The following is a 15,688-nucleotide window of genomic DNA, read 5'->3' as shown; positions in this document are numbered from 1 at the left end:
TTATGCTCTTAACAAACGGATTTAGCAATGCAATTTAAACTCGGATAGAATCGCTTATGGTTTACCGCCTTTGCGCAGAGGACGTGCGTCAACTGCTGGAACTTCAATTCAAGTAGGTGAACGCGATTGGTCCAACCAGTAACTGAAAGTTACTCGAGCACCAATCACGTCAAGCGGCCCATAGAACTGGTTTCTTTCTCCCTTCTTTCTAATTTCCCCACCACCCGCGCGCTTTTCGAACATTTCGCTCGAATTAGATGCTTCTAGTTGTAGCACAGTCCCGCGACTGTCATCACAGAGTATAGGTACATGAAATCGCGGTATAACTAGTGGAGCGTCGTGTTTGCACATGCCTTTTGTTCTTTCTATCATCTGAGCCGAAACGAACCTGTTACAATTTTTCCAGAAAATAATCGTTTTCGTAAACGCGTTTTGTCACAAACGAAATCAGTCCGTATTTAATGTGCACGAGTAGTGTTTTGTTCCAAATACAGAAATAGACAAAAATCATCGACGCATAATTGTTACAGGTAGGAAATTTCATTTCTACTTTAATTATGCGGTAGTTTCTATTAATATTCGTACGCTCTTCAAAACAGAATAACTTTTTTTAAATCGAACCAAACGACGAGTTCTTTTTACACGTTAGAAAGATTAGTTTAGTAGATGACTAAACAAAATTAAAAAAAAAATTGCAATTAGTTTTTCCTAAGCCTGTAATGAAAATTTAAGCAACACGTTTCGAGGATTTGTGTCAGTTATATACATGCTGAAAATTTTATCGAAGTCGGTTGATGCGAAAATAAGCGGCAGGTGTCGAGAGATGTACGAATCTTTAGATTTTAGACTGAAAATCGTGAAAAACTGTGATTTTCATCATTTTTTTGTCAATTTCAGCTTGTATACAACTGGTATATATCTTTGAAACGTGTCCTTTAAATTTTCTTTACAAATTGAGATAAAAATGTTCCAAGAGTGGCCTTTACTTATTTCTTCGTGATTCCGATTAATTGCAATTTTTTTAAAATTTTGTTTATACGTCATCCGGATAACCTCTCTAACTCGTCGAAAAATTCAAATCGCCTAGTTCAATTTTAAAAAAGTTATTGTGTTTTAAAAATTGCTTAAATATAAATGGGGTCCACTGTGTGTCCTGCATAACTTGTCACAATTGTCACAATTGTATCAGTATACGAGTTATAATTGACATTAAAGAATTTAATATTTTGTCTGTTCAGAGATAGAAAAATGAAAATTTGAAAGAAATATACGACACAGTCCTAACACGTATCGGTGATAAAAATGTAAAAGTATCAATCGAGAGATAATTATGAAAAGATACTTAAGTCTGTTTTTCATTGTTTATGATTTTGTATCTTAGACTTGTACAAGCTGGATGTATAATAAAACGCTGTTTTTAATTTTAAATTAAAATTTCCGCGCGCATTATGTGTTATACAAAAAAGATATAATACATGCGAAACTTTCGTACTTACGTTTTTCATTAGTATGTACAATGTTCTTTTAGAATATAATCTATATTTAATTGCATACGTTTGAAGAACTGTATAGTCATAGGCGTAATATCAAGCATTTGGCCATTATATTCGCATCTATCATAAAAGAGATGCATATTTCGTAGTCATTTATCATTTTTTTTTAAACAAACAGATAAGTTTGAAACAAGTTTCAAGTAATAGAAGTGAAATTTATTGTTCTTGACTTGTCTATTATCATTTTAGAAAATAGAAATACGTGTACGTATGAAACTATCGATTACACTATGGCAAGACATCATAAATAGAGATTCAAAGGTAAACTTGTTATATTCAACCAGTCACCTTCCTCGAGTGATTTTTCATTTTAATCTTAATTCGATTTCCCATTTTCATTTTATGTTAGCTCTTTCTTAATCATTAAGATGGTTGACATTTATTGAAGCGAGAGCGAGATTAGCAATTCGAGAATCGTAGCACAGTTAGATTATCGATATTACAAACTGTGATCAAAACTATAGAGATGGCATACTCGCCATTGATTAAAACTTCTAAATATCACATACACATATATGTACATAATTGAATGACAGATCATACTCGATGGCAGACTGTGTCATTTTATCAGTCTTATATTATCCGTAAACATGTCGCAATATGACGATACAAAATTATATAAGCACATATAAAATAAACAGGAAATATAACGCCTTGTTGGTTACCTTGATAAACTGTGGGGCATCTTATAATACTTATCTATTAAATACATTGATCGTATAATACGAACATAACAACCAACATATGGAACATCGGGATTTCAGTTTGTTTTCAATATGATAGTTTTCAACAAATATTTATTCATTAACAGGACCGTGAAGATAAGAGTCGAATACGTCTGCTTAAATTTGTCACATATTCAAACAGAGATTTTCCTATCGTGCATTAATTTTATCATCGAGCGCAGACAAATGTTTCTCGTACAAACTTCATTACCATTATGTTAATACACGGTAGAGTTATGGTGCATTGGAAGTTTTTATCAGAATCGTTATAGATCGCTTTATTTCTTATAAGTACTATATTTTCGACAAATGAATTGTTTCAGTCACGTTCCTATTTTTTGCAAAACTAAATATTAAAATTAGTTAAATCTTTTTCTTCCTTCTATACATCCTAAACAATTCTTTTCCTTCTAAACAAAAAATATAAATTTCTAGACATATAACGCTAAACAAATCGTCATGAATAATGAAATTTCACTTTTAAATTTACTTCATCCTTTTTCTATGAAAAGATTGAGATACCAATGCCTTATATAAACCCGTGAATAGAAACGAGGTTATGGTTTGTTCGGCCTTTAACTTGTTCGATCGTTTCGCTCGTAACTTAAGAAAGGAAACCACGTGACAAATACGATTCTCCAAACCGACATAGTATATTTCAAAATAGCTAGAAATGGGCATCGATGACGTTCGATTTGACGTAGCGGCCATCGTATTATCATCGAAAGACGAAACTGCTGATTGCAAATAAATATGTAGTCGCAACTAAATATAATTGCTAGTTTATCGAAAATAGATGCATTTTCTTTTCTTATGCTCGTCGCGGTTCCGCGTCTAATTGACTTCATCTTCTATTACTCGCATCTTATTTTTTGCTGTCTTGCTTCGCCATACTGTTTATAGTTACGTAACTTTCTTGATCCTAAGTCTATTAAATAGTACACTGAAACATTTGTTATAGCTGTTTGAAAAACAAGAATTAACTGATGAATAAGAGAAAAGATATTGCGATTCGATAAAGTATCAACTTTCTTAATAGCGTTGAACATTATATTGATTCGTTTAATATATATATATATATATTTCTATACATTATATATATATATATATATATATATATATTCGTTTAATGTAATGTAAAAAGTGTAGTAAAAGTATTGTTTACGTTTTCATCGCGTTAGAACATAAACTGCGTTTTCGAATAACAAATTATCTATACACTTTGTTAATGAATACACTGATATCGTACTATTTGAGAATCAGGTAAGTTGTCGCGCAATACAGTTTTATCGTTGAAATTCGGATTGAAATACGAGCGTGTAAAAACTTGCACGATATTGCTTAATAATACTCCAATTATTGTCTTAAAAATTTATATAAAAAGATGATAATATACGTTATTTTCTTTGGATCATTTTGTCAATTTTGAAATTAGAACTATTAGCCAACTGACACGAATAGTTCGATAACGAAGAGACCCGTTTGTTATTCGAGTTGATAAATACAGTTTCTTACGGTCTTTCTCTAGGTCATCCAGTAGAGATCAAGGTTGTCGTTTCTAGAAAAATATCCGCAGGAGTCATTTCGTAGATCATGAAAACTTATTGCGTACATATATGTATTTCGAACTGTCGGAAGACCTTGATTGATAAACTTATCTCGTATAATATTCGTTATATGAGAAGATAATGTTTGTTAATAATAGCCGTGCAAAATTGAAAATTATAGTGTTTCTACAATTGTAGCTAATTGGTTGATTCAAGGTTTATGAGAAAATGAAAGTTGATAGCCGTTGAAAATTATTTTAAATAACTGTTAATTAGTGAAAAAAAGAAAAATGGTGTATTAGTTAAAGTGGGGAACTAATTGCGCATTCGCCAAATGGCAAATCGCCACCGCGAAGTTTTAAACGTACGAAATTTAACTTCCATCGGTGGGAATTACAATTTTTTAATAGAAATTTACAATGTCTCGAGATTGGAAGGAAATGATTTAAATTCTCTCCTATCGTTTATTCAATTTCTCCATATTTTCAAGCGGGCAATGAAATTTCATTTGCATCGTGCAGGACGAACAATTTACCGATATAATTGCACGTAATGAGAAAAGGGTAACGCGTTCTCGTTCGGCCAAATGTACGGGTACAAGTGAACCATTCACCTGGCTGAACATTACAATGAATATGATACACCGTGCGTATTTAACAGAGTACGGTAGAAGTCCATTTATAGGAACGAAATTTTAATTAATGCCCGATTAACTGAACTTTTACTGGTTGGATTCACGCGAGCGCCTATTATGTGAACGAAAAATAATAGGCAGCGGGTAAAATACGCGAGCTCCTATTGTTATATCGAACTCCAATTGTATAAATTGTTTGTCCCTCGGTTCGGTAAGTTCGGATAAATGGAATTCTACTGTAATGAAAATACCTTTCTTATTAACAGTAATGATAAAAGCATCCTCCATTCGATTAAACTGTGTTACTGCCTATCAAGAGATAGAAGAGCCAATTTGACTCTCAGTGCATTCTAATTGCCACTTTTACTATCCTTTAATCTCAAACGAACATTTTTATACGTTGCTCGTTTTACTCGATATAACGGTAAAATAGGCGTATGTCGTGCTGCTGTTCACTAACTCGATAAACTAAAAACGGTCTAATACGATGGGTACACGTTTACTTAAAACGAAGGAACGTTCACAAAAGAACATTCGAAGTTTCCGCCTACGTTTCGATCCCATAGCTACTTGTAATCATCAGCTGATTGCGTCACGGTCCGGTTTTATAATAGTTCATTAAATTGCCGGTAATTCGTGGTTGTGGGGCTATTTTATGTAGTATAAATGAATGAACATTATCGTGCAACACTTTGAAGCTGTTCCACGTTAAGGCCAATTTACGAGTCCGTGAACCACGTTGACTTTCCTCAGTTTTTTATTTTTTAATTTCTTTTTTATAATAACAGAAGACAAACATCGCGTGCAAATCTATAAACTAAGATGAGAATTTGCATTTAAAATGTTGTTAATTTACCTTGAAATTCGAGCAGGTCTCGCAATTAGTCAGGATAATTAATGGTCTTTACTCGTCAGATCCCTTGTATCAAATTATGCAAAGTTATGATCACGTAACGTGCGTTATGATCACGTAATGAATACGCGTCGATGACTAATCGCGAATATACATTCGCGCGATCATAGAATTGTTTAATTTATTGTGGTTCTTTATGGACGAATACGTAATCGTTTCCATAAATCGGCGCGACAAAAGCCACGATGTGTTCGCCATTATTTCGAAATAAGAAACAAAAGAAGAATAAATCAAGGTTTCGTTCAAACGTAATATCATTTATACGTATGTCTATAAAATTTGATGGAACTCCATAAATCTCGAGAAAAGGAGAAAAATATGATATTTGGAAACGTATTTTCTACAGATCGTAACGTATATCTAGGTGGAACACGCGTTGTTTCTAGATTCCGTCCGAACTGAAGAAACACTCTAATGGCCCGAATAACAGCGAAAGGTGTTGTTTCGCGCGAACAATCCGTTAAAGCTTTCTTCCTCTTGACACGAAACGACAAAAATGACCTACTTATCGCGTTTTGCTTACGCGTGAAAGGATTTTACGATTTAGGACTGCGAGATACGAGACTCGTGAAACGTACGGGTGGCCATTCTTCGTTCAATTCAGCGCACGACTCGAACGAAATTAATTATAAACTTGACCCATCTCGACCCGTCCTGTCAGCCAGAAATGCCCGAAAGTATTACAACTTCCTTCCTCCTTTCGAATGACCGCCTACGAAAAAGAAGTTGCAATTTTTTCTTTTCGTTCGTTCCCTTTATCCATCGTGTTTGAACCGAAGAAAGAGTTTCGAAGCTGTAGAACTTTACAAATTTACGAATCCCTTCTACACATTATTCCATTAACCATTAAGGGTCAATGTTGCGAGCATAGAATTAGTTTAAACGCAAAGCAGAGAAATTTTCGAACGTTGGAAACGACAAGCTGTTGAAGACTAATAAGTCTAATGAAGTAACTTTGCTTCGCAGATCGAGAAACCATCGATCTCCGAAGAAGCTAAACGTCGCGATTCGCTCTTCGATCGAAGATCCACGAGCACCGTCATCAATATCGTCGTTATCATCGTTGTCATCGATTTAATCCCGCTAGGAGAAGAGACGTCGGAGGAAGAGGAGGTTTATTGTGGAAGTCGGAAGGAAGGGATCGGTGTACATGATCGGAGGAAGGTGATTTGAGGAGAGAAACAGAGATAGACAGGGCAGGCGACAAACAATAGACCCGGTGCTCCCGATGGGGTCGTAGTTGCACGTATTTGTAATATATCTGACGATGATAGGCCAGCACGGCAGGAAGAGATCGTCGTAGGGGGATCACCATAGCTAATCGTACCACCCAAGGTGGCACAGATTGAGAGCTCTATCAGCACACATCCTCTCCTGGTCGAGCACGAGTACCCGTCGACGTTCACCCGGTACGCGAGCACCTAACCACGTATATACGTACATTTTCATTAAAATCTCGACTCACTTTCTCCCTGAGTGTTTACACCACGAGCACAATGTATCTGCCAACCTTTACCTTCCTCTCTTTCGAAGAACCACTCGCTTCCGACATCTGCCACTTCCACGCTCACCGTCTCCAATAGTATGACAAGCTTGGAGACTTCCGGATGTAATTACTGTTCTTTTTCGATTCATCAGATCGGCGATCGCTTCGTATTTGTAATTAGATTTCGTTGAATAATCGCAAGCGATAGTTAAAGTACACTGTACGATACAATATCTATTTGTATGAAAAACATCTTGGGAATTCCAGATATTAATTGGAATACTTCGGATCGATGGATTTATCGTTCTTGCATTCAGAACATTTGAGTAGCTTTCGGCTGTTAATTAGAATCCTTCGAGTCCTTTGTATCGTATTCTCTTAGTATCTTTCTATCGTTAAAACATTGGTAGTAACATAAGGATTGAGAGTATATGAGAAAAACACGCATGAAACCAGACCTCCCACTCGTGAAAACGTCAACTTTAGGCATAGAAACAATTCAACGTAAAAAGATTCGACAACTCCTGAAGGAAGTTTCCGGATCACCTCAACGTTCGACAATGCGAGAAAGTGGTACAAGTGCATCTTTCGCAAAACCTTTATGAGCACATGTAATAACATATATTTTAATATTTAGAAGTACATAGACGTATTTTGCATGACTTTTTCCTCCGATAATTCCACTCTGATACCATCACGTAGTTTATACCTGTACGTCCTCGAGATCATTCTTCCGTAAATAAGATCTACAAAGATCTATACGTATAATGGTTGCTCTTTCTTTCTTTTTTTTCTTTCCTCCCTCTACGATGACAACAGCGATCCAAGAAGTTAGAATCCGAGGCCAATACCATCATCATCGGCGATCAACGGATCAGCGGATCGGATATCGTCGATCCCTTTTGAGCCTCTCGACCTCTCCTGCTCGTTCCACGCCGCCTTCCCTTCCCCATCGGGGCGCGAGCCGCACACACAGCAGCCGCTTCCGGTTAACCGGAAGTGACGCTCTATGCGAACGGTTGACCACCGTCTTTCGTCGGGATACCAACACCACGCAAACGTAGGCCAGCACTCCAGACGGGCATCATGGAAGTCGCCACTGAACTGTACGTATTCATTCGGTTTTCTTCCTTTCCTCTGCCTCTTATCGCTAACTTCGTCTTTGCTTTTCTTCCATCTTGCTATATTTCATTTTTCTCATCACAGATCACATTCAGTTTCGTTTTCTTTGGATTTTATTCAAATAATTAGGACGCGATTAATTTCGAAGACGGACCTAATGCTTTTGGATCCAATCACTGGACAGTGATAATTATGCAAGTTTTGGAAATTGGATATCGCGCGTTGGTGACTTGTGGTAACAGAAACATCTTTGAAACTCTATAAAATACCTTGACGAGTTTTGTCGTCATCGGTGAGTTTTATCGATTCTTTTTGGAGACCTTGTAGATCGTTTGGATCGGTGGATTCGCGCTAAAATCGTACGAGACGCGTGCCCATTAAGGCGACATTGACAGACAGATGAAGTTTCTCGTTCGTGTAATTCACTTACATCACCGGTTCGACTAATGAATTCGCGTAAAAGGATACAATTGCGAAATTGAACAGCGGTTTACCCGGTGTCTACTTTTAAGCCTATGAAATTTCTACGAAAAGTAAACAGTCCTTTCACTTTTGCCATACCGTTTCCTTTTGCAGTATTCCAAGTGACATCAGAAAGCACAGAAACTGATCGCTCGAAAAGCCGTACCGTGAAAGTACAATTTGATAATTGTCGGACCAGTTAAGATTAATCCCGGCCAACGTCGATGCTAGTTCGTCGGAATGATCCACGTTAGCGTGACCTTGTCGGCGAACAACATTTTATTCGATCTTTTGCAACATTCAAACGTCAAAGTTCAAGGAATTCCGTATTAATTTGGATTTCACCGAATCTTTATGTAATTTAACGCTACGCATCGCTTAATTGCCATATATTCGCAAGAGAAGAGAGGAGGAAAGCTTGTAAAAAGAAAAAGGAAGGTCTAAGAAAACGAAGATCGCATCGTCATCTAAGCTGGTAGCATTTTATTGTTACGAAATACGCGTGAATATAAGCTAAAGATTCTGACAAATTGGCTAAACGAAGTAACGTTCTTCGGGCTTTAACAGAAAATTATCGACGTTTGAGAATTTTGTAACACGTAATCGGACTAGAACGTCGAAGAACTGGCTGAAAGGGCAACGACGTATCTCCCGACAAGGTCATCGACTAGCGAACAACAAGACTTTCAAGAGTGGCCAGCAACTCTCTCGAAGCGTACTTAACACGAGGTCACTCGTAAAGACTCAATCAAATCATAACGAAGACTACTGACCCTCGGTTCAAACGATAGGTTACGATAAGCATCGGCGCCTTTTACTTTGTTCTCAATTTGTAAAACATGCGAGGAAGATCTCGATCGAACCGAACTACTCTTCGTAACCGTAAACTGAAAGCGCGTGTGTCACGGTATAACGTGGAACGTGGTTCGTTTGAAAATGAGGAACGTTCGATAGGAATGGATTCTTAACTCGCGAGATCTCTATATACGTGTCGTTTTACGAGCGATTTTCTACATCACGAGGAGGAACTTGAACGACGATGACAGATATCTGAAACCGATGAATTTGACGAATTTGAAACGTGGATACATACAGGGAAATTTGTATTTCGTATTGAAAAACTGTAAGATCGAATATCTTTGTATCTATATTGAGTTGTATCTATACTTGAGGTCAAAGTAAGAGTTATTAGTTTCACTTGTTATTCGGTAATCGTTGAAAGTTAGTCGAACTATTGTAGAGTATTAAGCATTCGAGTAACGTCTAATTCTACGTGTCAAACGAATTGACTGGTTTAATTCGATTAGAGTCAAATGTTATTCGCGCATGGTTGAATTAAGACGCAGTGAAATATGTGCGGAGAAACAATAATAAAGCTAGGACAAATGACTGCCAATCATCTTGCTTTCCTGCACACTCACCGCACGCGTCGCTTCAACACTCGGCGTTTTGTTGATCATAGCTAGCAAATTACGTTTATCGTATGTTGAAAATCAGATCTAAAAGGCGTCAAAGTTGCTCGTAAATTGAATTTAAATTTATGCCACGCTATGCATATTCGATAACGTTGTTTGAAACGCTGATGCATATAGGTAGTAAATAAATAATATTTATATGACCAGATACCAACGTAATAATATCGACATATATTATAGCTATATTTAAAACTTCTGTTACTCGGACGCATATTTATCAATGAGCTATTTATTAATCATTCAAGACCTTCAACCTTTCATGCTGTCACAACTAAAATATTACTCCATAAAAAGTCTACTACTATTTGTACACATTACGTAAATGCTATTTGATAAAAATATAGAGCCTCTTAAGTAGGTCTTCCACTTACGATCAAATATGGAAGATTAGAAAAGCTATCGATTTTAATAGAATTTTTATTTTTGTGTGTAGGTAACTTGAATGACCTAACGTAAACGGTTTGACTTAAACAAGTCGACTGACTTGAGTAATTTTTTAGTTTCTTTGGTAAGCAGACACTATTGAAAACATTTCTGAAGGAGCCCTCTAAGAATATCGCTTAGGATAGCTGTATACTCCACCTAGAAATCGATCGTGTTAAGATTCTTAACTCGCGTCACGCATGCCTCTCGATCGTTCACAAATCGAATATATAAAATTCATTGAAGTTGCCAACGCATATGCAAATAGGGAATGACGCATCACGCAAAGAAGTAAGACAACATGCCAGAAAAACTACAAACACTTATGATTCAAAGAAATTACTAAAGTAGCTACTACATAAAAACAACTAAATGAATATTATACAGAAAAAGTTACATATGCAAACGAGTCATGACTATTTGAAGATAACGTTACCTTTTCCCAGAATGTAACGGAATTCTTTGTCTTTCTTCTAATACTCGCGTCGTTTAGTCGGTTGTCATTAAAACTAATCAAACCAAGTTATCAGACCCGTTAACGCCGTTAAGAGATTATTTATCTCAATTAACCCCTTTGTACCAACAAATCATCCGTTTTCGGAATAACAACCATTGTGAGTACGTTATGAAAAAAGCCGTTTAATCGTGAACGTTTATTTCAGGTCACCATTGTCAGGGTCCGATACACAATGCAAGATCACCGAACGAACTTCGTATTACCCCCAAGAGCCGAACAAAAGGCCAAAGACCAGACAGGAGAAGATTCGATCATGTTTCAGGCACAATTCTCTGACTATTTTAACCGTGGTCGGTGTATTCGGAGGAGTGATCCTTGGTATTATCTTGAGGAACGTGCGGAGTCAAGGATGGACGCGCCGCGAGATCATGTACATCAACTATTTAGGAGATCTGTTTCTGAGGATGTTAAAGAGCTTGATCCTACCACTGATTATATCTAGCTTAGTCTCGGCCATTGGATCTCTCGATTTGTCATTGAGCGGCAAGATTGGCATGCGTGCTATAGTTTATTACATGGTGACCACCGTTAGTGCCGTTATATTAGGTCAGTAAGGCTAAGAGATTTCTGATATTCGAAAGTTATTTACTATAGATACTAGAGTAATAGTAGTAGAGCAGGCGGAGTATCGCGTAGAATGTAGAGAAGCAACGTCGTGACATGTTATAGGAATAGTAGTATATCGACGGAGTAATGACAAAAAGAAAGAAAGAAAAAGGAAAACGATATTAAGATGATATAGTAGGTGCAAAGGATACAGAATTTATATAAGCATCCGTAGTTTCGCGATAACAATATGGTACTGGTGTAATATAAAATGTTTCACGCGTATTAAAAAAATGTATGATTTCTTTTCAGGTATCATTTTGGTAATTAGTATTCAACCGGGTGTAGGAAATGATCCGGATATTAAACCAAAAGAACGATCTCAAAACGTTTCGACCATCGATACGTTGATGGACTTAATTCGGAATATGTTTCCTCCGAATCTAGTAGAAGCGTGTATCTCTCAACATAGGACGGAAATGCAGAAACCGGCAAACAGTACATCAGGTTGAAATCTTCCCTAAAAAAGAAAAAGAAAAAAGAAAAATCGTCTACTTTTATTAAAAAAAATCTAGCAAACTATAATAGTTAGAATGAATATCTTAATAAATTGTTTGTTGAAATAGGTAACATGGATGATTGGGAACTAGTGCAAAAGAGCGTGCCGGGAATGAACATCATGGGCCTGGTTGTCTTTGCCACGGTGCTAGGTATAACACTAGGAAAAATGCAAGAACAGGGCAAACCGCTGCTCATGTTTTTCGAGTCCTTATCCGGCGCCATGATGTTGATTACTCATTGGGTGATTTGGTAAATTCATATTTGACGAAACTACCTTGTTAAAGGTATTCCGGTCTCCGACTTTCTCGCGGTACCATTCAGTCCCAGACAATAACATCCCGAATTCTATCTACGTTATCACGAATTTATACATCACGAAAATAAGTTGTATAATTCTTTCGCGTAATAATGGAATATTTTATTCTGCAGGTTGTCGCCTGTGGGTGTCTTCTTTCTGGTAGCCTCGAAAATTACCGACATGCAGTCGCTGGACGAAGTGGTTGCTCAGCTAGGAATGTACTTCCTCACTGTCTTAATTGGTCTCTTTATACACGGTTTCATAGTTCTTCCATTACTATACTTTGTAATAACAAAAAAGAACCCGTTCAGGTACATATCCAATATGGCCCAAGCTTTGGTCACTGCGTTCGGTACATCCTCGAGCTCCGCCACGCTTCCAATCGCTATCAATTGTCTGGAAGAACGAAACAACGTCGATTCACGAATTACCAGATTCGTCCTACCGATTGGTGCTACCATTAACATGGATGGTACAGCCCTGTACGAAGCCGTGGCTGCGATTTTTATCGCGCAAGTGCGTCAAGTTAGTCTCAGCTTTGGGCAGCTGGTAGCAGTCAGGTAACTAAAATATAAAACAAAGTTTTCTTTATATTATCATTCTTTATGAAGCGTTAAAACTTACACAAAAATTTCTTTAGTATTACGGCAACTGCTGCAAGTATCGGAGCAGCTGGTATCCCACAGGCAGGTCTGGTGACGATGGTAATGGTGCTGGATACGGTTCGACTTCCGGCTGACGATGTTTTCCTAGTTATCGCTGTCGATTGGTTGTTGTAAGCACTCGCCTTTGCTCATTCCCCACCAATATAATATTACTCATTAAGCTGATATTTGGATTTATATGAAACGTTGATCGTTGGATTTGCAGAGATCGTTGCAGGACGACGGTGAACGTGGTGGGCGATTCCCTGGGAGCGGGAATTGTGAATTATTTAAGCAGAAACGAGCTAGCTTCGTTGCCACACAATACACAGACTCAAAACGGGGCGGATCATCATACCACAACCTCTATATGAGATGAAAATCGTATCGGTATTAATCGGTATTAATTGGTATTAATGGAGAAAATTTGAAAATTCTGGCAGAAACGATGAGCGTTCGCTTTTTTCAACACTTTGCTCGTTAAATTGCTGCACACTCCCACCGAACTTAAAATTTTTCAGGTCGAAGACAAAGTTCAGTAAGCACAATAATTCTTCGAAAGCAACGACAACGCATAGTAGCACTTGTGTAACTACTATACCATAATCCGTTTTGTTCGTAGCAAGTTCGTAGAAATCAGTCTTCCATTATTCAAGAAGAGACTTCCATGATTCTTGTACGATAATGTTAGAAGAATTAGAGCGATATTTTTTTATATTTAACCGTACAGCTGCCAGATTCGTTCGATTTGCGTACAAAAAATAATCAAATAATCTGATCATGTTTTAATGGTCATATTTTCCGTTGATTTTATGTTAAGTTGCGAGGTCTAATTGAAATGGTACGAAACGACAGGGAGTCGAAGAATCTACATCTGATTTTATCTAAGTTGAAGCGTGGAAACACGCTGGGAATGTGATTTGTTCAATCGATTCATCATGTGCCATATGCTTTAAACTGTTAGAAAGTACAATTGTCTAGCCCGGTGTTGTTAAGTTTCGAAATATTCCGATATTTTAAAATTTGTACGACCTCATTTCCTGAAGACCATTTATTTATTCAAACGAATTTATCCGATATCACGCAAAAGCGTTATAAAAGTTAACGATATAACGAACATATTACTGCCTAAGTGTTTTCTAATTTATTCTAAAAGTGTTCTTCTTTATCTTATTACTTCTGAACTCGTTTACGGCGATATATCATTCTCTTCTCGCGAATCAACGAAGTTGTTATGCAAACGTTTCATTTCAAATTGCATCTTTTCATGAATATAACTTTCTTACATATGTATACTTAGAAAATTCGATGGTACTTCAAAGAAATACAGAAATAGTGCGAATACAGTTGAGATATATCAAATCCTATTGTAATATATGATTATTTTAGTCACACCGTTTGTATTAACGATAGCTATATCGCATCAAGCTATCACCTACATTTCGATCTTTGTCTTCCATTATTACATTACCACCTATAATCTTTTTATCAATTTCTAAATTCTTAATGGTACACCTATAAAATATTTCGAATTGAATTCAATTGCTTATAGATTTATACGCCTGTAAAAAGATTACGGAAAGATGCAGAAGAGATGTTGTTTCAAACTAGTTTCAAACCAATACTATCTATAGAGATCCAGTAACAAGAATATTATGATATTCAATATACCTCACTGCACTAGACGAAAAAAGTGTTCAATTATTAACTAGAAAGTGAAAAAGCGTATTTTATTATCATCTGACGAAAAATAATCGAAGATGTATTATCACGTGTACTCTTTTGTGCAGTTACATTGGTGCATGTAGAGAATGTAACTGAATAGTCAATTTATATTTGTAATTTATTTACAATATTATATCGTATGTGGGGATCATTTAATTGACTATTAACGGGACGATTAACTATATTACACTCTTTTTCCTTTTTGCATATTTAACGCCATTTTTTTTTAATGACAATTAAAATAAGAATGTCAACATGATATTTTATTATAAAATAAATTCGTAAATTATTTTAAAGACCTAATCAATGTGGATACGTACTAACTTTTTAATCGTAAAAAAAAATTGTGTATAAAGAAAAAGGATAACCATGATTTAATAAACATTCAGGAAAAATTTAATTGCTCTTCAGTATCATTATTTAGGAAGGAAATCAAGTTACACAATGCATGTTTAATATTAAGGTATGATTCAAAACTAATAATCGTATTATCGTAATTAATCCCGTGAATCGATATACAGTTACACCTTATAATCAAATTCTATTAGCAGAATTTATGTACCTGTACGTAATTAAGTATTTGCCATAGTTGCTTAAAAATATACTGTATAATATTTATTTGTACAATAAATGTACAAACTGACGTAACAATAAAGTTATTGCTTATTTCTAAACAAAGTTAGATGGATTTTTTAAATATCAGTTGTTTTAACTCGTCGAAAAAAGAAAATATGTATATTTTTTATACTTAATATTTGAATTTCTTCTCCTTCGTTGCATGGGTTAATTCAAGATGTTAAATAATTCATTAAAATAATTACTGAAAATTATTTATTTCAATCGTAATTCTATCTGTGCATAATATAACATTTTTTTTTGGTTTTATCAATTACATTTCGATTTGCGTTGTCATGAGTAATATTAAGTGGCAGTTGCAGAAAAATAAATGTATATTTGGGATGTTAAAAATCTGTAATATCTATTAAAAAGAATCTTAGAGTAGTATTAAATGTACGTAAGAAAACAATAGTATTGCAAGGGCTTCTATCACATTTTA

At 36.0% G+C, this 15,688-nt stretch overlaps 1 protein-coding gene across 5 annotated transcripts; it reads left to right on the top strand.

Annotated features, from left to right (window-relative positions):
• Positions 1-260: 260 nt before the first annotated feature.
• On the top strand, positions 261-15,312 carry LOC139994339 (excitatory amino acid transporter 1). 5 transcript variants are annotated; one of them, XM_072016876.1, is made up of 9 exons: positions 261-530; positions 6,339-6,781; positions 7,687-7,964; positions 11,003-11,403; positions 11,716-11,910; positions 12,030-12,213; positions 12,394-12,822; positions 12,903-13,037; positions 13,133-15,312. In XM_072016876.1, exons 3-9 carry the CDS (start codon positions 7,945-7,947, stop codon positions 13,278-13,280), a joined length of 1,512 nt encoding a protein of 503 aa, XP_071872977.1. In that variant the 5' UTR covers positions 261-530; positions 6,339-6,781; positions 7,687-7,944; the 3' UTR covers positions 13,281-15,312. The 5 variants fall into 5 exon arrangements, with proteins under 5 accessions (XP_071872977.1, XP_071872976.1, XP_071872979.1 ...); XM_072016875.1 differs by having other exon boundaries at positions 7,678-7,964; XM_072016878.1 differs by lacking the exon at positions 6,339-6,781.
• The last annotated feature ends 376 nt before the right edge of the window (positions 15,313-15,688 follow it).

This window comes from Bombus fervidus, chromosome 14 (genome assembly GCF_041682495.2).
Source record: "Bombus fervidus isolate BK054 chromosome 14, iyBomFerv1, whole genome shotgun sequence".
NCBI lineage: Eukaryota > Metazoa > Arthropoda > Insecta > Hymenoptera > Apidae > Bombus > Bombus fervidus.
Note: the sequence above shows the minus strand (reverse complement) of the source record. Positions and strands in the feature narration are given on the sequence as shown.